This window comes from Protomyctophum bolini (assembly GCF_963924005.1).
Source record: "Protomyctophum bolini genome assembly, chromosome: 6".
In the NCBI taxonomy this organism is placed as follows: Eukaryota; Metazoa; Chordata; class Actinopteri; order Myctophiformes; family Myctophidae; genus Protomyctophum; species Protomyctophum bolini.
The window spans coordinates 41194619-41221306 of record NC_137867.1 but is presented as its reverse complement, the minus strand read 5'-3'; the positions used below and the strand labels follow the sequence as shown (position 1 = coordinate 41221306).

The following is a 26688-nucleotide window of genomic DNA, read 5'->3' as shown; positions in this document are numbered from 1 at the left end:
CATGGGGCCAGTCTAATGGCGGCTCTTCTACAATAGACTTCTATTGGCGAAGAGAAGGGACATCCAATCTCTGGCAGCAGCAGAGGTCAATCAGCGTGCATTAAACCAAAACAAGAACTCGTTTCGTTTTACAGCTCTTTAGTGCCACCCGCGTTGGCATCATATCATACATGAGCTGTAGGCTGGCATCCAGCGGGCATGGAGGGGGGGGGGCACAAAGATGGGGCTCGGGCCAACCCCTCTTAACCCATTAACCCATTCAGGGCGGGAAGGGAAGCCCCTTTTGGTGTTTTTAAGCATTACCTTGTGATTTTAGCTGTTGAAAAATAGCAGATACGAGCTTGTAGATCTGCTGATTTGCTGATTTATGCATCTTGGATGCACACATTGGGCATGCTCATAAATACCTTAATCAAGCTTTAAACATATTAGTTTTACCTTGTTTTTATTTATTTATTTTTGACTGGCCTCATGACCTCATGACCCCGCCTAGAGGGCTGGGCAGGATTGCGTTAAAGCCTCTCCAGATGATCATCCGGTCACAACTTGTTGTTGTCGTGTGAGATGATTCTGCTGCTGTATTGTCTCTCTTCTTCTGAAACACACAGCCCTGTTTAACTTTATGTTATTGTGACATTATAGTACCTACTGGTAGATGGATGAATCAATCCACGCACGCATAGCAACACACACGCGCACGCACGCACGCACACACACACACACACACACACACACACACACACACACACACGAACGCACACACGCATAGCAACACGCACGTAACTTGTCCTTGAGAACACTATACACAGTTATTGCACTCGTGCACAGTAAATGTGTGTAGATGAACACATGCACAAATGTGTACCAATTTTGCACACTTTTGGACAGACATGATTGCGGCGCATGCGCACCCACGCACGCACGCACGCATCTTTTAAGCAAAGGCTTTAAGCAACTAGTTGACTATTCAACTAGTCGACTATTCCACTAGTCGACTGACTATTCAACTCGACAATTCAATTAGTCGACTATTCAACTAGTCGACTATTCAACTAGTCGACTAGTAAAACCTAGTTGACCTCATTGGTACTAGTTGACTAGTTGTTAAGAAAAGGGGAAAAAAAGTGTTTTTTGGTTTTATTCCTGTTTTCGTAGGCCTCGAGATCAGCTAGAACTGCTACAGTAAATTATAGTCACCAATTTACAGTTTTTAAATGTACAAATATTATAATAAAACGTTTTTTCTTTATCTTTTTTTTTTTACATAATAGGTAGCTAAACAACTAGTCGACTAGTAAAAATCACTAGAAGTGAAAGCCCATATCAACCAATAGGTTACGTATCAATGGTGGGCATAGGCTCTACTGGAGCCTACTGGCTGCGATTCGGAACCTAACCTCAGTCTTAACCTGGCCCACGTAAGTCCCCTAACCTTATATCAGTCTTAACCGGCCACATATATTCATCTTAATCCTTCCATGATTCCAGTGATAAGTATATAACCTAGCCCTCACCTGGTGCTAATTATAGAGTCTGACGGCACATTTCAGTTAGCACACTGATGGTGATCTGTCATTGACAGCTATAGGCTCTCTCTCTCTCTCTCTCTCTCTCTCTCTCTCTCTCTCTCTGTCTCTCTGTCCTCTCTCTCTCTCTCTCTCTCTCTCTCTCTCTCTCTCTCTCTCTCTCTCTCTCTCTCTCTCTCTCTCTCTCTCTCTCTCTCTCTCTCTCTCTCTCTCTCTCTCTCTCTCTCTCTCTCTCTCTCTCTCTCTCTCCTCTCCGGCCTTGCTGATGTGAAAAAGGAGTGATATCTCTCTGTGTGTAAAATATGTATGACATCAAAAAGCCTTAAAGGTTATTACAAATTAATAATGAGTAGTGGGGCTCAAGAGCAAGTAAAAAATAGCCCCAATATCCCCTTGGTGTCGTGTTGGAATGTTTAATTTAACATGCTCTAAGAGTCTGAAGCCGGACGGACTGCCTGCTAGCGAGTTCTTTAGCTGCCCCTTAAGGCCTTCCTCAGACTGTCTGGAACATACGAACCAAGCGGACCCACCAGATACACAGGCATTAAGACCAACGCATGAGATTAGGCCGATTTGACTCTAGACGGGGCGATCATCAGTCTCAGACCATGGAGCGTTATCTTGGAAGGAAAAGAAAGGCGCTGTGCGGCCGCACGCCTCTATAACAGCATACAGAATTATGCGCCAAAGCACTAAAACGAAGAACGAAAAAAAGGAGAAAGCATTTTGACTCGAGCATCAAGCTGAAAAAGATTCTCTCCAGGCGCCTAGAGCTGCTGAAAAGATTATTTCTTTTTTCTCCTGAACCCCCCCCCCCTCCCTTCCTTCTCACAGTAATGTCTGAAGACACTGTACAAAATTGCCCTGTTTGTGCCGGTAATGTAAGCTGTCTGTTCCGCTGTCGCGTCGCTCATTTCTCCGCGGAAAGAAATCCTGTGTGCGTGCTGTGCTGTGCTGTGCTGTGCTGTCCTGTGCTGTGCTGTGCTGTGCTGTGCTGTGCTGTGCTGTGCTGTGCTGTCCTGTGCTGTCCTGTCCTGTGCTGTGCTGTGCTGTGCTGTGCTGTGCTGTGCTGTGCTGTGCTGCTGTGCTGTGCTGTGCTGTGCTGTCCTGTGCTGTGCTGTCCTATGTGCTGTGCTGTGCTGTGCGTGCTTGCGTGCGTGCGTGCATGCGTGCGTGCGTGCGTGGTGGTGGCGTGGAGGCGGCGGCAGCGATGGCAGCCCCGAATGGAGTCGCGAGTGGATTTGCCGCCCGGGCGACTTACCTGGAAAACATCAACAGTCATTAATTATGTAAAAGTCTCCTCGTAGTGGGGGGGTGGGGGTGGGGGGCGCTCCTATTAGAGTCAGTGTGCTCTCAATGAGCGCCCCAGGAGAGGAGAGGAGTGGAGAGGAGAGGAGAGGAGAGGAGAGGAGAGGAGAGGAGAGGAGAGGAGAGGAGAGGAGAGGAGAGGAGAGGAGAGGAGAGGAGAGGACTACTTTCTGGCCTAAACTTGAGATCAAAGTCTTTGCACACTTATAGCTATTATAACAGTGGCCGGTGTTGTCGAGGAAATAATACATTTTTGAGTTATTTGTACTTTTGAGTACAGTATTTCCAATTTGCATTCTACTCCACTACATCTCAGAGGCAAATATTGTACTTTTACTCCACTACTATTTCATTGAAAACTTTAGTTACTATAGTTACTTTGTATAGACTTTGATTATTATTACAAAACATACAGTAACCACTTCATGCAGCGCTATACATGTTGTGAATGTGAGCTTGTAGATCTGCTATTTTCAATATATTACTTTTACGTTCGGTATAGCTACTTTAAGTACATGTTGTTGATGCCATTACTCAAGTACATTTTGAGTATTCCTATATACATTATTGCAGTATTGATACTTCTATAAGTAAACCGCTGCACCACTGTCTAATTCCCACACCAGTTCAGTCAGGTACATGACGAGGGGCTTGCGTTGGTTGCAGTGTTAATTTCGTCGACTAAAACAGATATATTTTCAGCAAAAAATCAGTCATTACGACGGCATCAAGGCCCGCCAAAATAAATTTCAGTCGACTAAATTAACTGCAGATTTAGTCCACTAAAATCTTATGACATTAAAGTCGATCTTTGTCTTTGGCCCGTCCCCCCCCTCCACGCGCTCCGTGGCGCCCCGCGCTCCGTTCCGTGGTGCCCCGCGCTCCGTTCCGTGGTGCCCCGCAATCCGTGGCGCTCCGCACTCCGTTCCGTTGCGCTCTGCGCTCCGTTCCGTTGCGCTCTGCGCTCATCGCTCATCAGACACGCTGCTGTTTCTTTGTAGAACGGATGCAGGTTTTGGCATGATGTTCCTCCACGCCGAAACAAAGGCAGCGCTGACACCTGTAATTAATTAGGCTATTATGCATTCCACAATGATAATTGCCTCGCTGGAAAGTCACCAGCCCCCTCTAAGAGAGAGATAGAGAGGGAGAGAGAGAGAGAGAGAGAGAGAGAGAGGGAGGGAGAGAGAGAGAGAGAGAGAGAGAGAGAGAGAGAGAGAGAGGGAGAGAGAGAGAGAGAGAGGCAGAGAGAGAGAGAGAGAGAGAGAGAGAGAGAGAGAGAGGAGAGAAGGAGAGGGAGAGAGAGAAGGAGAGGGAGAGACAGAGAGGGATGAGAGGGAGCGGAGAGGTGGATTGGAGAGTGCTATCCATCATAGCGGAACGCACACACTTCTCTCACTCTCTCTCTCTCTGTCTCTCTCTCTCTCTCTCTCTGTCTCTCTCTGTCTCTCTGTCTCTCTCTCTCATCCCCTCCCCTCCCCTACATTGCTCTGTGACATGCTACGTCTCTCACCTTGACTATAGAACAGGCAGCAGCAGGGCTAGAGAAACATTGTCAAACATGTGTCTGAGGGCGAGATGTGCAGCTGCTCCCCCCCATCAAGCTAAGGTGGAACATCCACCCACCCCACCCCCACCCTCTCCCCTCTTCCCCCACCCCACCCTACCCTCTCCCCTCCTCCCCCACCCCACCCCACCCTCTCCCCTGCCCATGCAGGCCAGCTCCCCAACCTCCGCTGGTGTCCATGGTGCCCATGCCATGCCCAGGGTCCATTCACTGCATGGCCTCACCACACTGGCACAGTTACCCATGACACCCCCATCTGTTGGAGCTTTGTCTCGCACTATAGCCCATTTAGACCTGCGGACGCCGCCTGTGTCGCCTCGTAGCTGTTGAACCACTTTTAACCATTATTTAAAATTGTATAGCGGTTGAAAAATAGCTGATCTACAAGCTCAAGCGCTACGAGCTTGTAGATCAGATTTATTTTTTTATTTTTTTAATGGTGAAAATGTGCCGCAAATCTTTGAATATATATTCTGTCACAGCAAACTTTTTTTTTATTTTTTACTTTGCTTCTTGGGGGAATCCCTGCATAGAACCACATATTTTCAGATGGGAGTCCGGCGGCCATCTTTTGGGCTTCTTTGACATGAAATAGTTTGAGAACTGCACGGACATAGAAACGTATCGTTTTGATTTAGAAGACCTTTTGTATAGAATCTGGTCTCAGGTCTCAATAGGCTAAGGCAGCAGCACAGAGCCGAGGTATAATGGGGGCATTTTATTTTTATAATTACGCCCCGTCCGTAGCTATATACGCTCCTTTCCTCGTTGTGTCTCACGGTCCTAGGGGGGTATGCCCTGCTCAAAGTCTGCCCAACAGGTCCTAGGGGGGTATGACCTGCTCAAAGTCTGCCCAACAGGTCCTAGCCTGTTGGGCAGCTCAAAGTCTGCCCAACAGGTCCTAGGGGGGTATGCCCTGCTCAAAGTCTGCCCAACAGGTCCTAGGGGGGGTATGCCCTGCTCAAAGTCTGCCCAACAGGTCCTAGGGGGGTATAGCGAAATGTCCTCTCTACTTTTAGAAATAGAAAGAAAAAAGAAAAGAAAAAATAATACAGCTCCGATCCCCGCACGCGAATGGTCCAAAATACATCATCACGCCACCATCTCCCACCCCCACCGCCCCTCCCTCTCTCCGCCGCCCGCGGACCCCCGCCGTCCGCTCCGTAGGAGACTCGTTATCATCAGCCACACGTCCCCCCGGTCTCCGGGTCAAAAAATAAAAAACTCTATAAGTTCCGAAAAGATTTGTTCTACACCTTTGGTTTTTTTTACCGCTGTTTCCCCGTTCGCTCTCTCTCTCTCGATGCCTCTCAGCGTGACTTTGAGACTTGTATTATTTCATTTTTTGGCAAAAAAGTTGTGTGCATGTGTGTGTGTTTTCTTTGTGCAGCATTCAGTCAGTGTCATCTGGGTGGAGTTAACACAGCAATGCCCATGTTGTTCCATTGCTGTGCCGGTGTGTGGTGGCAGTGGTTGGGGGGGGGGGGCAGAAAACAGCAGGCTCTTTGATCTGGGTTTAATGTCGTAGCGTGTTCCGTCTCGCGAGGCGTTTGCTCGCTGCATCGGTGCACCACCGCGTCCATCAGGATTACCCAGACTCCACCTTGATCTGTGGAGATCTGCCCATGTAGAGGCCTGGGTCATTACACGCACGCACGCACACATGCACACACGCACACATGCATGCACACACGCACGCACGCACGCACGCTCGGCCTGGGTCATTACCTGCACTTTACCACAAGAGCCTCAGCCTGAGGGCACTCACACCCACGCACGCACGCACCCACGCACGCACACACACTGTCTCTTATATGCCAGGCGAACTGTCTTACGTAATTCTTTGGGATGTCTCTCATTCCTCTTGTTGTGTAATAATAATAATAATAATAATAATAATAATAACAATAACAATAATACCGTGATAAAAGATAATCTGTTTGAAATCTGTCTATGAAAAATGGTTATCTTCTCAGCGGTGCATGCATGCATGGTTTAACATGCAGGGCTACAGTGAGTGGAACCACGCAACAATACTGTGTCCTGCATGTGCAAGGATGACTCAGATGTAGATACAACAGTGTTGCATCACAAACGTGTACAGTACAGTCACACCCGTATCGATTTCCTCCAGTCCGTTTAATTCTTCAGCCGTGGCATCTCCATCTGTCTCATTCTGCCATGCACTCTATGTATGCTTTCTGTAGTAGCTACAGGTAACACACATATACCGTATATAATATACTACTGTAACAGTATAGTACTGTTTCAATTTACAATTCAGGCATTTATAGCAGACGCTCTTGAGCTCGATTCTACATCCTGACAGTTTTCTGAAAAATCTGTTTCTATCAGTTGTGCTCAAACTATATCATGTCGAGGACACCCAAAATTATATGTAATTGGCTGCCAACCCCCATCTGAAAATATGTTGTTCCAGGAACCCCCCCAGAAGCAAAACTAGCAAACCTACAAACTCGTAGCATGAGCTTGTAGATCTGCTATTTTTCAATAGCTAAAGTATAACATAATGCTTAAAACACTAAAAGGGGTTCCCGCCCAAAATGGGTTAATCCAGAGTGATTTACAGTAAGCAAGAACAAAACATGGTAATACATCAAATACATAGAATTAGTCTTCAAGAATCATTCGTTTCATATATACATTCATGATTTCTATAGCTACAAATACATACTACTGTTTCATTGTTTCTGTAGCTACAGGTAACACATACTCCAGCAGCCAAATAGCACTGATTTATGCACCAATGTTATGCTTTAGAGAATGAGTGGCATGAGAATACAGCCGGTGTGGTCAACCCTCGGTCTCTTCTGGACATTAAGGCATACTGTCATGGCAGCCAGCATGCCCCCTCTCGTCTGCAGAGAGGCATACTGTCATGGCAGCCAGCATGCCCCCTCCTGTCTGCAGAGAGGCATACTGTCATGGCAGCCAGCATGCAGGCCCCCTCCTGTCTGCAGAGAGGCATACTGTCATGGCAGCCAGCATGCAGGCCCCCTCCTGTCTGCAGAGAGGCATACTGATATGATATGATATGATATAGTACTTTATTGTCAGTTCACACTGAAATTTGTCTTGCGACACAGCAGCCAAGTATGCAGAACATATACAAAACACAAAGAACAAGACAATTTACATACATAAAGACATGAGCAATATCCACCGCTTAGATTATCCTGTGGCTACTACATTTCCTGATTAAGCCTCAAGGTCGACTGGTAGACAAAGGACCTCTTTAGTCTGACCTTATTGTATGCTGGTACACCATATCTCCTTCCTGAAGGTAGCAACCTATATTCTCCATACAACACATGCTTAGTATTAGAGGTGATATTCCTTGCTAACCTTAGGATGCTGTTATCATATGTGGATGTATAAAGTTTCTGAAGTTGTTGTCCAACAATCTTTGAACAAATGTTCAGTTGTTGCAGCAGTTGTGTCCGTGGGCCGGGGCCGAGTGGCCGTGATGAGTGACAGGCTGCGCAGATTGGATTTGACGTGGCGACGAGATGTGTGTCAGTGTACAGTATGTGACTGCTCATCTGGCCGGCCGCGTGGTCAGTCCAGATGTGTGTCAGTGTACAGTATGCTCATCTGGCCGGCAGTGTGGTCAGTCCAGATGTGTGTCAGTGCATGTGACTGCTCATCTGGCCGGCTGTGCGGTCAGTCCAGATGTGTGTCACGCACACACATTTCCAGTCATCGTTGTCACCGGCGCTCCGAGACACACGGTGTGTGTGTGTGTGTGTTGGCCTAAATACATCTGCCCACAATTATACAGCTTGTATGAATGTGTGGGGAGGGGAGAGGAGGGGGCGCAGTTGGGGTTGTGTGCATGCGTGCGTGCGTGCGCGTGCTGCAGTGTTTACCTCTGTCACTCTCCTCCTCATCTTCTCCTCTCCCCTCACCTCTCCATTCCATCCCAGTGCTGGGAGGGCTGTCCCCCCCAGTGCTGCATGCCTGTCTGCTGCCACAGCAACCAGCAGCGATCTGCTTGTCACTTCACAGGGCAATACAGCCCAAATATCATCATCATACCACTACATTTATAATATAATATTTAAATATCATCATCATACCACTACATTTATAATATAATATTTAAATATCATCATCATACCACTACATTTATAATATAATATTTAAATATCATCATCATACCACTACATTTTCTTCTCATGTTGTTTTCTGAAGGTAGTGTTCGGCAATTGGCAGAATCGGAGGCTGCCAGTGAAAGCAGCTTTAAGTACAGTGCATGCATACCCTTATCTGCACCCATACGGTGCCAGTATATCTTAACCCATTTTGGGTGGGAACCCAAATGGGGTTAGCTAAGTGTTAAGCATCTAGTCGACTATTTATTCAACTAGTCGACTATTCAACTAGTCGACTAGTAATTCCACTCCTAGTTGACCTCATTGGTACTAGTTGACTAGTTGATAAGAAAAGAACAACAAAAAAACAATAGTGTTTTTTTTTTCTTTCTTTTTTTTGTAGGCCTCAAGATCAGCTAGAATGCTAGATTATAGTCAGTGGTTCCCAGAGTGGGGTTCGGGGACCCCCAGGGGTTAACATTGATTTTACAATATACATTGGGGGTCCCAGAGATAGAAATGCCATTAAATGGGGGACCGTAGCCTATAGTTCGGGTCAAACCTGGGGGTCCTTGAAATTAAACGGGTTGAGAATCACTGCTAGATCTGTAAAAAACCTTCCGTAATTATGGAGGGTCCTTGGCAAATATTTTCAAATGGGGGCGGTCCGCAGGCTAATGAGTGTCAATTAGGGGGTCCTTGACATGAAAAAGTATATGAGAACCACTGGACTACAGTCGACTAGTAAACTATAGGCAACTATAGTCAACTATAGTAAAAATCCCTAGATCACTATAGAAAGCCCTATAGTTGTGTGTTGTGACAAGCGACGGCGCTCCTGTAGTGCTGTTTGGATCTCCCGACGTTTTGTTTGTAATAATCACGGAGCAGGTTGTTCCGTGCGGGGGTGTGACGCGGACATGGACCGGACATGGTGCTGCTCGGCGAGCGTTCCATGGACTCTCTCTCTCCATGACCTTTGCATCATGGGAAAGAAGACAGGTAATTTAGAGAGGCTTCTGGGGAGTGTACTGTAGACCATGCGCTCCTTGTCTGACTGTCCCCCATAACACGTTCACACCTGGAACTGCACGTGTCGCGTCGCTTTCCTTTCTCCATTATTTTATGATTTCGCTGTTGAAAAAGTGTGCAGCGATATATACAAGCTTGTATGATCTGTTGTTTTTGAAAAATGTGTCTGAATATATATTCTTTCACAGCGAACGTTTTTAACTCAACATATTTTGAGATGGTGGTCGGCGGCCACACACATAGGCCTAGAATCTTCGGGGTGCTTGCTGCTTTATCATGAAAAAGGTTGAGAACCTCATAGATACATAGAAACACAGTTTTTTGTTTGTGTCTGTCAGGATTTAGAAGACATTTGTAGACTCGACCTCAGGTCTCAATGGGCTAACCGCGTTCTCCTTGAGACGGCCAAAAAAAGACATGCCACAGTGCGTCACATACTGCACACTGTGTGTGTGTGTGTGTGTGTGTGTGTGTGTGTGTGTGTGTGTGTGTGTGTGTGTGTGTGTGTGTGTGTGTGTGTGTGTGTGTGTGTGTGTGTGTGTGTGTGTGTGCACAAAACTTGGCACGTGTTCGGGGCGCGTAGAAAGATGCACGAATGCATGCGTGCAGCCGGGGAAAAATGTGTATGCTAATGAACAGGAAGGTGAATAGAAACACACACACACACACACATACACACGTAGTAGCGGACTGTACGGAGGCACGCACGCACGCACTATTAATTAATTAATGTATTTATGATTATTATTATGAGTAAAAGCACTATATAAATCTAGGGTATTATGCTGCATACACACACAAAAATCTGTTCAATTCCTTTATTGGCTTGAGAAAACATACGTTTACATTGCCAAAGCAGAAATACACACACACACACACACACACACACACACACACACACACACACACACACACACACACACACAACCATGCACACGTACAAGTACAAACGGTATTGCGACACCCCCCCTATCTTATCACACACTCTAATCACCGGCATCATCATCATCATCATCATCATCATCATCATCATCCCGTCCTCAAACGGCCAAATCACAGGAGGTGGCAAACTGGTAAAGATGAGCGGGGAGAAAAAACATGATTTGGGTGATAATTACATAATCACCAGTTGTGATAATTGTAATTGATGACTGCATAATGGCTAATTGCACTCTTTATGAGAACCTCTCTCTTCTCTCTCCCTCTCTCTCTCTCTCTCTCTCTCTCTCTCTCTTTCTCTCTCTCTCATACTTCACCTCTTCATTTATTTGTCGATCTCCAATACTCCAACATATGCAATACAGACATGGGCACATGTGTGTCGCGCACGCACGCACGCACGCACATACATACACAGTACACACACACACACACACACACACACACACACACACACACACACACACACACACACACACACACACACACACAGTACACTTACACACACACACACACACACACACACACACACACACACACACACACACACACACACGCACATGCTACTTTCATACACATAAGACCACGCAGTAAGTATCCTCCAAGGCTTATCAGTAAGTATTTCCCAGCAGTCCGGTCCCAGAGGCTGTGCCCTGCCCACACACACACACACACACACACACACACACACACACACACACACACACACACACACACACACACACACACACACACACACACACACACAGGTCCCAGAGGCTGTGCTCTGCCCACTCTGACTGATCCCCTGTGAAGAGTTATGGAGCACTGCTAACAGGTTTCTCCCCCCCTCTCTCCCTCTCTCCCTCTCTCCCTCTCTCTCTCTCTCTCTCCCTCTCTCTCTCTCTCTCTCTCTCTCTCTCTCTTATAAATTCAACCTGTGGCCTATAGCTGCGAGCCAACTCCCTAAGTAGCCATATCCTTTTATCACCCAGCCGGTGGACGGCAGCATAGAACGGGGCTGTGAGCTGCATGCCTATAGCTGTGAGCTCCCCCCCTCTCTGTTTCCACTGGAGGAGAAGAACTAGATGAGTCATATATACTATATATGTGAGTCACTCTCCGATCCATATAGAGTCCAGTGGCCAGAGTCCAGAGAAAAGGCCAGTCATGCTGTGTAGTGTAGCGCGTGGCCCTAGTCCACTCTGTTACAGCCAGAACATGCTCGCACAGTTAAGTCATTTTGGGGCGTTATAATGTTCTTATTTTTGTATCATAAGACCCAGTTACTGAATGTCAGGTCTCCATGGTTTTCTTCAGAATATACACGAGGCTTACTATACGACACTATGGCATAATTAGCAGTCCAACTAGTACTAGTGTTGGACCCGTTACGGGTCCATTTGGTTCTCTTTGAACACCCTCAGAGTTTACAGACCTGTCATGGTCATTCAGGGCTATATAGCTCTTTATGTGTTTCGGGTAATATTATTGTCCGCTCATTTTGTATCCGTACATTTTGACAAAGAGTTTTGACCAGCATCTGGCGATGACCCCTTGTATGCAATGTCCGAGGCTTGATGCAAGAATGTGACTATAGTACACATTGTCCAGACTTCATGTTATGTGAGAGAGTCTATGAAGACAGTTCAAAATGCCTATAGAAGTACAGTGCATTGTAGGAACACTGACTAAACTGCTATCGCCGCATTTTGAAATTGTGATGAAGAGTGTGACTTATTTGTAAGAACGAACCGTAGAGCAAGTCGTCCTCAGATGACTGAGAATGTCAACACAGAATGTGTTCAGACCGCCAGCGACAACGGCGACCGCTTCGATGCGCTGAAAGGGTTCAAACTCACGTTTTTATCAGAGCATTGAATGCTCTCAGTAGCCGTCTACTGATGTGTACACTGGTCATGGTGTGAGAAAACGTCATAATGGTCAGATGAATTATATGCCCCACCATAATAATGGTGAAGTCTGTGTCACACACACACTGTGTACACGTCACATGGTACACGACACGTACATAGGCCTGAATGCTTGACCCCTACAGTGAGCGTGTTATGCTGTATGTGTGCGTGTGTGTGCGTGCATGTGTGCGTGCATGTGTGCGCGTGCGTGTGTGTGTGTGTGTTTGGGGGGGGGGGGGGGGTGAGGGAGGCGGGGGCATTTTCTTGGCACGCTTTGGGCCCACTTGTCCCCCTCAGAGGGAAGGGTCACTGTGAATCAATACAGAGCTATTCTGAGGCATAACCTTTATCCCGTGATAAAGTGGTCCTATATTATCCTGGTGGGAGAGGTCATTTCCAGGCTGACAGTGCCCCCCCCCCCTCCCCCCCTGTGTGTGTGTGTGTGTGTGTGTGTGTGTGTGTGTGTGTGTGTGTGTGTGTGTGTGGCCTTCACAGTCGCCACGTCGCAACCCAAACCGACCAGAACACCCACGCGGGGGAGACGTTGGACGGACCCACGTTTGTTGCTGTTTACCACATGTGACCTTAACCCGTGTAGGCCGATTCCACAGAATGTCTTCTAAATCCTGATAGTTTTCTTGAAAAACCGTGGTATATATGTCAGTAGTTCTCAACCTATTTTATGTCAAGGACCCCTAGCTGTGTTTATGTTATGGTTGTCCTCTAGCTCCAGTTAGCTCATAACATTAGCTATCATTGCTACACTTCAGAGTATGGCCTTTTTTCCCCTTTTTTAAGATTTGTGTTCTGTTACAGATGTACTGTAACTTTAATTTTGTACTAGTAATGGTTTGAGTTGGTTCGTGTATTTACATTTGGAGCCCCCTAGTGGCTGATGTTATGACTCTAAGTCTAAGAGCTGTGAGCTTTTATTTTGGTGTTGTATTTCCTGTTTCCTCTTGAGCATGAGCACACAGAACTCAGTGAGTCAGAGTCCCTGGTGAATGCACAGCTACATTTCAGAAGCTCTCCAACAGTGTATTAGGCCTACTTACTTTTTACGGAGCTATGTGTGTGGCTGGCTGGCTGGCTGGCTGGCTGGCTGGCTGTCTGGGTATGAGCACGAAAACAGCATGGTTGTTTTTCACCACCTGTGTGCAACCTAACGCACACACAAACACATACACGCACGTACCGTATTAACTGTATGTATGCTTTCGGGTGTGCCAGTACAGTATAGTGACAGTACAGTACAGTACAGGGTACAGTAGAGGGACCGCCACACGGTAACTCTGTCATTTCTCAACCGTTTCGGACGTGGGGTGGCACGCCGGAACCGGGGCGGCCCTGGGCCCTGGGTGTGTTCCTGTGGGTCTGAAACCCCCCCCCCCCCCCCCACCCCCACACAGACTTTGCACCACTCACTTCACACGGGTGTGATTTTTGTTCTTTTCAAGAGCATCAAAGTGGTGTCTCAAAGACAGAAAATGCCATTAAATGGGGGTCCGTAGACTAATGCATGTCAAACTGGGGGTCCTTGAAATTAAAATGGTTGAGAATCACTGCTAGAGCTGTACAAATGTTCTCTTACATACATGGGGCACCCTGGTTTCTATCTTTTCAAACGGGGGTAAGCGGGCTAATTAGTGTCAAATTGGGGGTCCAATTGACGGTGGAAAAAGTTTGGGAACCACTGGGCTATAGACGATCCTGGACAAACCGTCCAGCGTCTGGTCAACTCACCGTGCAGTGTGTATGTGCGTATGCAGAAACACGTCTCTGCTTTGCATGAGACTGTGCTCTGAAAAAAGACATCCGTATGCACTTGGCTGGAGGTATAGATTAGCATGAAGATGAAGAGGGCCCCCTGATCAGCCCTCCCCCCCCCCCCGCATTATGCACGACACCTTCTGAGTGCTTTGATGATGGCGGAGTGCTGCGCACGAGGGAGGGCACGTGGTGGGCGCGGGCGGGGGGTCGGGTCGGGTGTGGTGCGGCGCGGTGGGGTGGGTGGTGTGTTTGGGGGGGGGGGGGTAGTGGGTGAGAGCTAATATACTACATACGCATAGCAGGCTTCGCTAACGTGCAGCATGCACAGGCGTCAAGGCAGGCGTGTGATTGATGTCTCGGCTGGCGTCTGTAGGCAGGTTAATGGTGTGATTGTGGAGGTAATCTCCGTGTTCTCTCGTTAAGGGGATGATGGAGGGTCCGGGAGGACCCCCCCTCCCACCCCCCAACGTGTGCGTGCATGCAACGTGTCTCTCAGGATGTGACAGAGCCCTGTTGCCTTTTTCACGTCCCCTGGGTGTGAAAAAGGCACCCATCCTCTTTTTGTTTTTGACATAATACTGTATGTGGTTCAGAGCCCCTGCAAGCCCCGCACTCTGCCCTGCATCACAGGAAACAGATCAGTGAGTCAACCCATTCTGACCTGAGATCAGATTCTAATTCTAAAAATGTTTTCTACATCCTGACAGTTTTCTGAAAAAGCTATGTTTCTATGTCAGTGGTTCTTCGATTTTTCAAAAATAGCAGACCTACAAGCTCGTAGCGCGCCACCGAGTGGTGCGCTATGAGCTATTGTAGATCTGCTATTTTTCAATAGCTAAAGCATAACATAATGCTAACACCAAAAGTGTGTGTGTGTGTGTGTCTGTGTGTGTGTGTGTGTGTGTGTGTGTGTGTGTGTGTGTGAGAGAGATGGCTGAGAGCATGCAGACTATTGCATCTGTATTGATTGGTGCTCCTCCAGCTTTTTCCATTTTCCATGAACTCCTCTGAGCTGCTCCAAGTGGGAGTGATGGTGGAGGAGGGTGGAGGAGTGATGGTGGAGGAGTGATTTGCTTGATCTTTATGATATTTCTTTAAACATGATGCTGTCCTTATGGCTCCCAAGGGGGAACACTCTTCGACCATTTCGCACGCACGCAGCCATGCACGCAGCCATGCACGCAGCCATGCACGCAGCCATGCACGCACGCACCATATTTATACCCCCCCCCTAACTAAACAGTTTGAGATCCCACCCATCGAACCCATTCTCATAAGTGTTCCCATAATATCCCAAATGCTGCTGTTGTTTTTTATTTCCACACCGATATAAAAGCTAGGGGTCGATCTGGCTTCGTATAATGTAACTGTGCTGTAATATACTCATGGCCCTCCTCAGTGGAGGAGTCTTATCAGACAGAGGCTGTAATCGACAGCGACAGGGAAAAACGACATGGGCAATAGATGACAATAATTTGAATTCCGTCTGCTCTCAGAGTGGGGGGTCATTTGGGCGAGTCTGATCTGATTTAGTGCGCGCGCGTGTGTGTGTGTGTGTGTGTGTGTGTGTGCGTGTGTGTGTGTGTGTGTGTGTGTGCGTGTGTGTGTGTGCTGCCGAGCCAGAGGACACACTGAGAGGCGGTCGGTCACTGGCCGCGCCGTCCGTCCGTCCTCTGACTCACAAACAGGACTGTTGGCGAGCGAGCGGGGCGCTGGGAGCCCTGTAACCCACATATCCACTAGCCCATTGACACCTGGAACGCATCCGTGTCGCCTTATTATAGCTTTTAACCATTTTAACCGTTATGTTAAAAAAAAAGTAGCAGATCTACAAGCTCATAGTGCAGCTGTAGATCAGCTATTTTTTTGAAAAATTGTGAAAATGTGCAAACCTTTGAATACTATATTCTTTTTCGGTCCGGCGGCCCAAATTCAGACACATTTTGGGGTCCTTTTGACATGAAATAGTTTGAGTTTGAACCACTGATATAGAAACAAAGGGTTTTTCATGAAACCGTCATGATTTAGAAGTCACTTTTTTGTGTAGAACCTGAACCTGGCCGTGGGGCCTCAACGGGCTAGTGCAGGTGCCCTCTCCATGGGGCCAGGTGGTGGCTAATTCCCTCCCTTTGTCCCTCCTAATGAATCCTTAATTGGTTTGCGTCGCCTGTGGAGCGGAAGATAGCAGGTGCCGCCGAGCAGGTTGGTTGTGATGGAGGCCGCTGACACCGGCGTGTGTGTGTGTGTGTGTGTGTGTGTGTGTGTGTGTGTGTGTGTGTGTCCCATAGCGTTACACACGCCACGCACACCTACAATTTTGACGGGCCAAATGTCAGCTCGCAACGTGAGGCCGCCGGGGCGGCTATAGCTTGGCCGTTAAAACAGGACAAATAACCAGCTCGCTTACAGTGAAGCTAATACTTTGTGTACTTGTCACTATAAGTTCTTCCGATGAAGAAACAGAGGGGGATGTACAGTAGTGCTTTTTACAACTGACACGCTAAAACAATGCACTGTATAGCGGTTTCGGACGATTGAATAGCCGGCCCGTCATCATCACCCCTTTATCAAAGGGCTTTTCTGTTTGGATGCATGGGCTGTATGTCAGGTATGTACATACGTACGTACGTATGTATGTATGTATGTTGTATGTATCTTGAAAATAGTATACTGTAATTACTGTGGTCGGCTGGACCGAAAGTGGTATGTATGTGTCACACTTTGAAAAGGCACTAGATCAGCTCTCAAAATACTCCCAATAACACCCAAATGGCAAAATACCAAAAATACCAAGTCGGAGTCCTTTTATTCAAAAACAAACGTATTTTATTCACCTTTTCAGTGTCCAGTGGAAAACATGGCGTCCCAAGAAAAGTACAGCAACACTTATATACAACTGCTGGATGGCTTGGCCCTCTTAATTGGTCCTTGCTCCACTACAGCCCTGGAGTGTGGCAGGTGGTCCCCCTCTTAACCCATTCTGACCGGGCACCCATTTTGGTGTTAGCATCATGTTATGCTTTACCTATTGAAAAATAGCAGATCTACAAGCTCATATCGCGCCACCGAGTGGCGCGATACGAGCTTGTAGGTCTGCTATTTTTGAAAAATTCGAAGAACGACTGACATTTTTAGAATCTGATCTCAGGTCAGAATGGGTTCATCAGACCAGTGTGTGTCCAGTGGAAACCTCGTATGAATCTGATCTCAGGTCAGAATGGGTTAAATAAGCTAGGCCCCTCCCACTGGTACCAACCTCAATTGATTCCACAATTACCAGCCTATTCCCATGTCCAGAGACAATACTCTTACTTCAACACATTTAGAGCATTGCACATTTTCCACAATAATTCACATTATATTTATAAAACCTACAGTTGGTATGATCCAGTGGGATGGACTGAGCAACTCCCTACAATGGAGTCAGGCACTATAAAGGGCAGCCTGGCGCTTCAATCGGGTCCTTTCCCACTAGCCAGAACCAAGGAAGCACATGTGTGCTAACATGAGACTGCTCTCAAACATGATTCACTTAAAGCTGCTATAAGAAATAAAATAAAGGTGAGATTTTAACCCATTGTGAACTGTGACTGTGTCATATTTGACATAATTAGGGGAGAACAGGAAACAGGAAAACATTTTACAACTGTTAAGCAGTGTTTTTGTCGAAGAATGTTCGTCGACTACCTTTATTAACTGACGAAAACTAAACTGACAATTTTGTCAACAAATAAAAACTAGACTAAAATGTCAGGATGGGACTAGTGGACAAGATATCCAGCATAAGTCATTTTACACTTGGTTTGCATGCTGAAAATAGCTTGTAGATCGGCTATTTTCAGCCAGTGTCATTATGACGGCATCAAGGCCCGCCAAAATACATTTGAGTCGACTAAATCAACTGTAGATTGGGTCGACTAACACTAAGACATTCCAGGTGACTAAAATGTGACTAAAACTAAAATCAGATTTTGCTGCCAAAAACAACACTGCTGTTAAGTGTCAGTGGCAGGGTAATCTGACACAGTATGTACTTATAGTTCACACATTCAGAATAACTCACACGAACAGAAGCCCTCAAACGGCGGGGAAACAACGTATCCGACGGTATTTATGTTTATTTATGTCCGCGTACCAGGTGGCAGGGTAGAGGTGGAATAGGACCCCATGGCTACTGGGTCTCAAAAATGTCAGAAACTTCAGTACCATTGGGTTCTGACTTGTGGGGCTAGTATATGTATATAATGTATGTAACCTGAGACCTATCTTAATTACATCACCATCAACAGCCAACTTTTACCACGCCTACCATAAACCACTTTTTCTGTCCGGCCGACAACAATACTTGCAGTAATAAGTAAAGCCTTGTGTTTTATACTCTGTGGCCCATTTACATGCAGGAATTCCTTCTGAATGAATGGATTCATTCCAGTCATCAGAATAAAAATGCTCATGTAAACACCTCAATTGGAATAGAATATCCCATTCCGAATTAAATTCCATATAAACACTTTATTCCGAATGCTACTGGGAGTTTGGAATACATGTATTATTTTACACATGTCTGCCTTTAGTAGACTATAGTGCTTTATGTCCAAGCAGGGATGGCAGAAATGCGCTATTTTACCCATTAGAATTGTTGTCCCCCCCCATAATAAAATGTGCTATTTACAAACCCATCGGTGAATTACAGTGCCATTGCCAATTGCAGTGTATGGGTTTATGGATGCTGTGTTTTTTTAGTTCTGGGTTGTTTTGGGTGGAGGTCGCGTGTGGTTGCAGGGACTGCGCTTCAAAATATGTTTTTATTTCATCAGATAATAGCTGTTAGTGTTTGTCGGTTATTCATTTCTTAAGGGATAACGGTTATGGGTTGGCCATCTCTATAGTCCAAAGTTATATTCCGAATGAATGCTTTGGTCATGTAAACAATTGAGGAATAGGAATACTTGTATTCAGGTTCCATGTAAACAGTTGTTCGGAATGAATGAATTCATTCTGAATACATTTTGTTCGCTCTTATCATCATACATCATTATACACCACATTGTGCATGTATATACAATACATACATACATTTTACAAAAATGCGTTGGTGGTTTTATGTTGCTACCACCCAGGATTATATTATGAGGATTATATTCACTGCGATGGCGCCTCTCTTCTCCTTCCCTGCAGGTGGTTGCTCTGAACAAGCGCAGTAAGGAGGCCGAGTCTGCGTTCCTGGGAATCTACAAGCAGCTTATCGAAGCCCCAGGTGAGTCTCAGCCTCCCGCCAGGTCCATCTTCTTCACAAGCAACAGCAGCATCAACGTCGTAAACATCACGCACACACACGCATTACTGCTGGAATTATCCTCCTTCAAAGATCAACCCTCCCTCCCTCCCCACAGATCAATTTCACATCATCAGAACTGATACTAATGGCGTTGGCTGCACATGCACATGCACATGCACATGCACATGCACATGCACATGCACATGCACATGCACATTTTTGAGCGGAGCCGCTCCAATGACTGGCCGTGTCTGTCTGTCTGTGGTACGACCCATTGACCCATTGAGCAGTACAACTATAACCGCAGCCAGCCAGCGGTGTTGTTGAGCAGTCTGAACCGCTCAGTTCACACAGGTGTGATTTTTATTTTATTTTTATGAATGGGGGGGGGGGGGGAACGAGGAAACGAGGAGAGAGAGAGAGAGAGAGACGGGGAGTGACATACTGTACAGCAACGTTTGCCACAGCCAGGAATGGGCTGTATTAGGTATTGCCTAGGGTGCCGCGGACCGCTAGGCCGCCACCAGGCCATATCCACACACTTGTGTGTGCAACAGCAACAACATATGTATACACGAACGAACATGCACAAACTATTAAAAAGTTATGTGTGCCTAGATTCAAGACCGTCGCATGCTGTGTATATTATCCCATTCTGAACGGAAACCCCTTTTGGTGTTTTAAGCATTATGTTATGCTTTAGCTGTTGAAAAATAACAGATCTACAAGCTCATAGCGCGGCACCGAGTGCCGAGCTACGAGCTTGTAGGTCTGCTATTTATTTTAAATCGTGAAAATGTGGCGCAAACCTTTGACTATTCTTTCAGAGCGAACGTTTTTAACTCAAATCGTTGCTTCTGGAAGGTCCCTGGAACACCATATTTTCAGATGGGGGTCGATGGCCAAATCCAGATATTTTTGTGGGTACTTTGAGCAAAAACGTCTGAGCACCAGAAACATAGGTTTTTCAGAAAACTGTGTAGGATTTAGACTGTCCTCAGGTCTAAATGGGTTATGCTTGCAGCTCTAGTCCATCATGCTCTCAGAGTTGGTTCCAAAAACTCTGCATGAGGCCACTTCAAAACCTACTGTTGGTCCCCTGGTGTGGTGGGAGAACACAACCAGAGGGGGCGCCGCTGGGTCCACAGTTAGTTAGTGAGATACACGTGCAGGGCTGCAGGCCCCTTTTCCACCGGGGTTGAACCAGTTCAGTTCATTTTTCCCCACCTAATATCGAACCAGTTCAGAGTGTTTTCCACTGAAAATTAATTTGTTCAGAACCCTGGTTTGGTTCCGTGAAATCTGTTCTAATACGACGGAGAGAAAGAGGTGTGTTCAGAGGAATAAAGCGCCGCAGTCCGGCCCCCAGACGAGCGGCATTTTCCCCATGGACGTTTCAGAAAGTACCGTATTTATTTATCAGACAAAGCCAACTCAGACACCATTTTTTGGGCCGAACAAATAATTTAGAAGAAAAAAAGGGCAGGGTAGGCAAACACTTGTTTTGGAGTTTTTCTTCTTTCTAATTATTTGTCTCGCCCCCCCCCCCCCCCCCCCAAAAAATGGTGTTCATTGTCATGATTTGTCAGGAGCCGAGTTGGCTTTGTCTGAGGCTTAAAGGCCTTTAAACAAATTTCTGAACGTCTATGGGGAAAAATGAAGGGGAAATTGTCTTCGTCGTCATGAACTGCGGCGCTCTAATAGGCGATTTTAACTTACTTGTTTATTTCTGTCGGTGTCAGTCGGGCCACATGTACTGCACTGCTCTTTGTTGTAGGAGAGAGAGAGAGATAGAGCTAAACGTTACACAATCTTATAGAGATCAGAGAAACACTCGTGGCGAGAAATGCTGTTTGCACATTCAATGAATACAAGATAAAAGTATAGTCTGTGTCAGAGGAGGAACGGCAACGATGGCGGCGAGGCGGCTGACTTTTAAAGGTCTCCGTTCTCTTCCTTGATGTCCCGCTGCTTGATATCGCACCACTATACATACACGCATGCACGCCACGCACACACAAGTAGCTCGCTTTGAATGGAGTTCCTCTTGATAAAGAATGTGCCTTGCCTGTCTTTTGAAGATGCATTGGGTTTGATTCCCTGACCTATACAAGGGCTTTAATGGAAGCCCGGGAGTCTCTAGTGTGCGCCATGTTGTCATGAACCCATCATCTCCTGCAGAGAATAGGGTGCATTGATACAAGAACAAAGGCTTTAAACAGCAACACAGGCAAGTGACGCGCACGCACATACACACTGTTCATACATGGAAATGTGTCCGAGTACATGGACACACACACACACACACACGCACGCATGTACAGTACACGTGCGCCAGTGCGTGCAAAGTCAAAGTTGTGCGATTTGTCACACACGTTTACCGCAGTGAAATTTGTTCTCCCGCTCTTGACCCATCTCTTGGAGCAGTGAGCCACAGCCATGGAGTGGTGAGCCACAGCCATGGAGCGGTGAGCCGCAGCCGTGCCGCGCTCAGGAATCATTTGATTAGTTGATTTGACCCCCCCCCCCCCAATCCAACCCACTGATGCTGAGTGCCAAGCAGGGAGGCATTTGAGTCCCATTCTTTACAGTCTTTGACTCTTTGTTATGATCTGGCCCGGGTATCGAACCCCGACCTCCCAGTATTATCAGGACGGACACTCTAACCACAAGGCCACCGTCTGGTGCATATTTGCATACACGTGAACGCAGTCTTTTATGCAGTCTTTCTGTCTGTCTGGGAATGTCATACTATTATAGAGCGTTCCACACATGGTGGCCTTGGATTAGCATAGGCAGTGTGTTATCTCCGTTTGACCTTACCTTAAGCACCTCTACAGTCAGTCAGTCCGCCTCACCATATATATATATATATATATATATATATATATATATATATATATATATATATATATATTTTTTTATATAATGAATGAATCACCACATGTATATGCTCCTCTTCAGTGAGTTCACAAAATAAGCGATCAATATCAAAACGAAACAAAAACTGTAAATTTCAGGTTCAAAACTTTACTGTACCAAACGCACATTTTTGTGTGTGTGCTCGCGTGTGTGTGTGCGTCATGAGATACGGAACACAATCAATAATTTTGGTCAACCAGAAATGGAAAAAACTTCTAATGCTATACCAACTGAAAATGGGTTTGTTTCAGACTCTTACACATTTATCTCATCTCTTACTGATACCAAAAACAAATTGGAAAGAGAATTGAGTACTGTATTGACAGATGAGTGGTGGGCAGACGCACTATACAGAGTCAACTCCACCACCTCATGTGCACGCCTCAGCCTAATTCAACTGAAAGTAGTACATATAGAGCTCATTTTAGTAAAGCCAGGGTGGCTGAAATGTATCTTGAGGCAGACTTGAAGTGCGATCGCTGTGCCCAGACACAAGCACATCTCACATACATGTATTGGTCTTGTCCCCAGCTACAGAGATTCTGGTCACTTGTGTTTGTCACACCGTCAGACCTGCTAGAAATTGCGCTACAACCCTGTCCATTGATTAGAGATTATTGCTTTTGCAACACTGTTAGCTATAGAAGAAGAATATCACTATCTTGGAAGTCGCCAAATCCACCCTCTCACTCAATCTGGCTCAACGATGTGATGTACTTCTTAAGCTTCGGGAAAATTAAATTCTTTCTCAGAGGAACCTCCGAAGGCTTCACTAAGGCACGGAGACCCTTTAATACTTCAATATTTGTACCTCCCTGGATTAGACTGCTCGGTGTGACACAAATACAGCGGACAGTGGATCACGGTGCCTCTCTCACAAGTGTACAATACTTTGACTGTGTTTTTTCTTCCCGTTTGTCCTTCTTTGGGTGTTGTTGCTTTACGTTTGTGTTTCTGTGATGCTTTGTGAAGGAAAAAAATGGCAGGCTCATATGGCAGGCTCATACATACTCCAGTTTTTGGTGATAGGTTATCACCGTTTTAGATGATAGCGTTGAAGAGTTGAGGCCATCATACTCGCGGTGATGTCCTTCTGATGATGACCCCGCCTCCCTGTGGTTTACCCAGCTTCTAGACCAATCAGTGAACGGGGTGATAGCTCCAGAGTGAAAATACTAGTAAAAACAGAGAGATGGGTCTGTGTCCGCGGTGATAGCTGATCATCACCGCGACTGACGTAATGGTGTAGTTTTCCAACCCTTTAAAAACTACACCGCGGTGTTAACCTATCACCAAAAACTGGAGTATGTATGAGGCTTTACTCGGTCAGAATAAGCCAACACAAACAACAACGGTCAGAATAAGCCAACGAGCGAGGCGGTTGTTGTGTGTGTCGGCCCCTTGCAGTACGTGCCATCTGTGCGGTGTAGGCCTACGGTATAACGGTAGCCCGCCGCTTGTTTGTCACTGTACATCTCGCCGGCGGTGTCCAAGGTCACTCCCCCCCCCACCCACACCTCCCCACACACACACACCCCCTCCTCGCTAGAATGGATGAGTCCAGGTACAATGGAGGACAGTCATTTGGCTGTTGTCCCATTTCATCTCCCCCCCCCGTCCCCGTCCCCCGTCCCCACCGTCCCCGCCCCTCAAGCACAACACGGGTGCTGCACCCCCCCTCCCCCCTCCCCTCTCCCCTCCTCCCTCAACCCAACGAATGCCACAGCTCATGTATTTTTAATCTTTTGACAGATGCAATTATTCTTTACACGCTGGGCTCGTTAATCTTAATGCAGTTATTACTATTCATTGCGGGACATTGCAGCCCCCTTTCTATTATTTCACTTGAAAGTGGCTCACCCTGTTGTGTGCGTGTGTGTGTGCGTGCGTGCGCTGTACGCACTGACTCTAAGGCCATTGGTCCAATCACAATGGCCCAGTAGACTTAACGCAGCAGCTCTATATGTGACCTGTTAACACGATGCACGCCAAAACGCCTCGCAACCCGTCAGATGACGGGTTAAGATTCAACCCCGGAGGTCGCCATACCCGTCAAATGGCGTGTAGTAAGGGTTATATCAGTACCATGCAGCCGAAGCTCAACACTAACCTTCCGTGCTGCCCAGGCTGCTAGACGGCGCCTATACGTTCTCCCCATCGTGAGGAACAATGCGCGCGCCTCCCATAAGGATCCGCTCGTTGTCGTTTCTTTGTTGCTTGGTTTTCTCCGAAAAATACTCCAAAGTTGTTGTTTTTAGTTCAAAACCGCCCGGCGTTCAGACGTAAACAGTGATTTCTGATCGCATGGAGCCAGCCATGTCACCGCTTTTCAGAAATAGCACACATTAGATTAGATGTCTTTATTATCCACAAGGGGAATTTGTTTTGCTCAGGTCAATGCATACATTCAGGACAATTCATACAGGACAATAAATAATTATAGATAGACTCCATCTCCCAGAGGTCATTGTAACGGGGATAGACTCCATCTCCCAGAGGTCATTGTAACGGGGATAGACTCCATCTCCCAGGGGTCATTGTAACGGGGATAGACTCCATCTCCCAGGGGTCATTGTAACAGGGATAGACTCCATCTCCCAGAGGTCATTGTAACGGGGATAGACTCCATCTCCCAGGGGTCATTGTAACAGGGATAGACTCCATCTCCCAGAGGTCATTGTAACGGGGATAGACTCCATCTCCCAGAGGTCATTGTAACGGGGATAGACTCCATCTCCCAGGGGTCATTGTAACAGGGATAGACTCCATCTCCCAGGGGTCATTGTAACAGGGATAGACTCCCACGCTCTGTGCAACAAGTAAGCCAACTACTTACTTACTTAATATATGAGTGGGGGGTGTCTATTATCAAGCAACTTAAAAACTGAACCTGCGGTGGGTACCGGTATCCTACGATATTGACAATTTTCTGTTCTTGATAATTTTATCAAGAACAGGTGAATGTGTTCCTTTAGGCCAGGGAACACTCTAAGGAGAAATCCATAGCAAAACACATTAATCGGCCTAGAATCCTACCCCAACATACTGTACATGTTGGCCTTGAATTGTTTCATTGATGTCCCCTGTTCTCCATTTTACCCACCCCTCCCACAGTAAAATAACTGTAAATAATACTGTTTGTCATCTTCGAGCTGTCATTCATACAGAACCAGGACCTTACTGTCATTCATACAGAACCAGGACCTTACTGTCATTCATACAGAACCAGGACCTTACTGTCATTCATACAGAACCAACCAGGACCTTACTGTCATTCATACAGAACCAGGACCTTACTGTAATCCATACAGAACCAGGACCTTACTGTCATTCATACAGAACCAGGACCTTACTGTAATCCATACAGAACCAGGACCTTACTGTCATTCATATAGAACCAGGACCTTACTGTCATTCATACAGAACCAGGACCTTACTGTCATTCATACAGAACCCAGAACCTTACTGTCATTCATACAGAACCAGGACCTTACTGTCATTCATACAGAACCCAGGACCTTACTGTCATTCATACAGAACCAGGACCTTACTGTAATCCATACAGAACCAGGACCTTACTGTCATTCATACAGAACCAGGACCTTACTGTCATTCATACAGAACCAGGACCTTACTGTAATCCATACAGAACCAGGACCTTACTGTCATTCATACAGAACCAGGACCTTACTGTCATTCATACAGAACCAGGACCTTACTGTCATTCATACAGAACCAGGACCTTACTGTCATTCATACAGAACCAGGACCTTACTGTTATTCTTACAGAACCAGGACCTTACTGTCATTCATACAGAACCAGGACCTTACTGTAATCCATACAGAACCAGGACCTTACTGTCATTCATACAGAACCAGGACCTTACTGTCATTCATACAGAACCAAGACCTTACTGTCATTCATACAGAACCAAGACCTTACTGTCATTCATACAGAACCAGGACCTTACTGTCATTCATACAGAACCAAGACCTTACTGTCATTCATACAGAACCAAGACCTTACTGTCATTCATACAGAACCAGGACCTTACTGTAATCCATACAGAACCAGGACCTTACTGTCATTCGTACAGAACCAGGACCTTACTGTCATTCGTACAGAACCAGGACCTTACTGTCATTCGTACAGAACCAGGACCTTACTGTCATTCATACAGAACCAGGACCTTACTGTCATTCATACAGAACCAGGACCTTACTGTTATTCTTACAGAACCAGGACCTTACTGTCATTCATACAGAACCAGGACCTTACTGTCATTCATACAGAACCAGGACCTTACTGTAATCCATACAGAACCAGGACCTTACT

General features: G+C 46.4%; 1 protein-coding gene across 1 annotated transcript in view; it reads left to right on the top strand.

Moving 5' to 3' along the window:
• cux2b (cut-like homeobox 2b) overlaps window positions 1-26688 on the top strand; it is a gene marked incomplete at its 5' end in the record, with an annotated part of 156170 nt that overhangs the window by 79000 nt on the left and 50482 nt on the right. The window contains one exon of the mRNA XM_080767058.1: window positions 19331-19409. Coding sequence (XP_080623184.1) covers window positions 19331-19409 — 79 coding nt within the window. The remainder of the gene's footprint in view (window positions 1-19330; window positions 19410-26688) is intronic.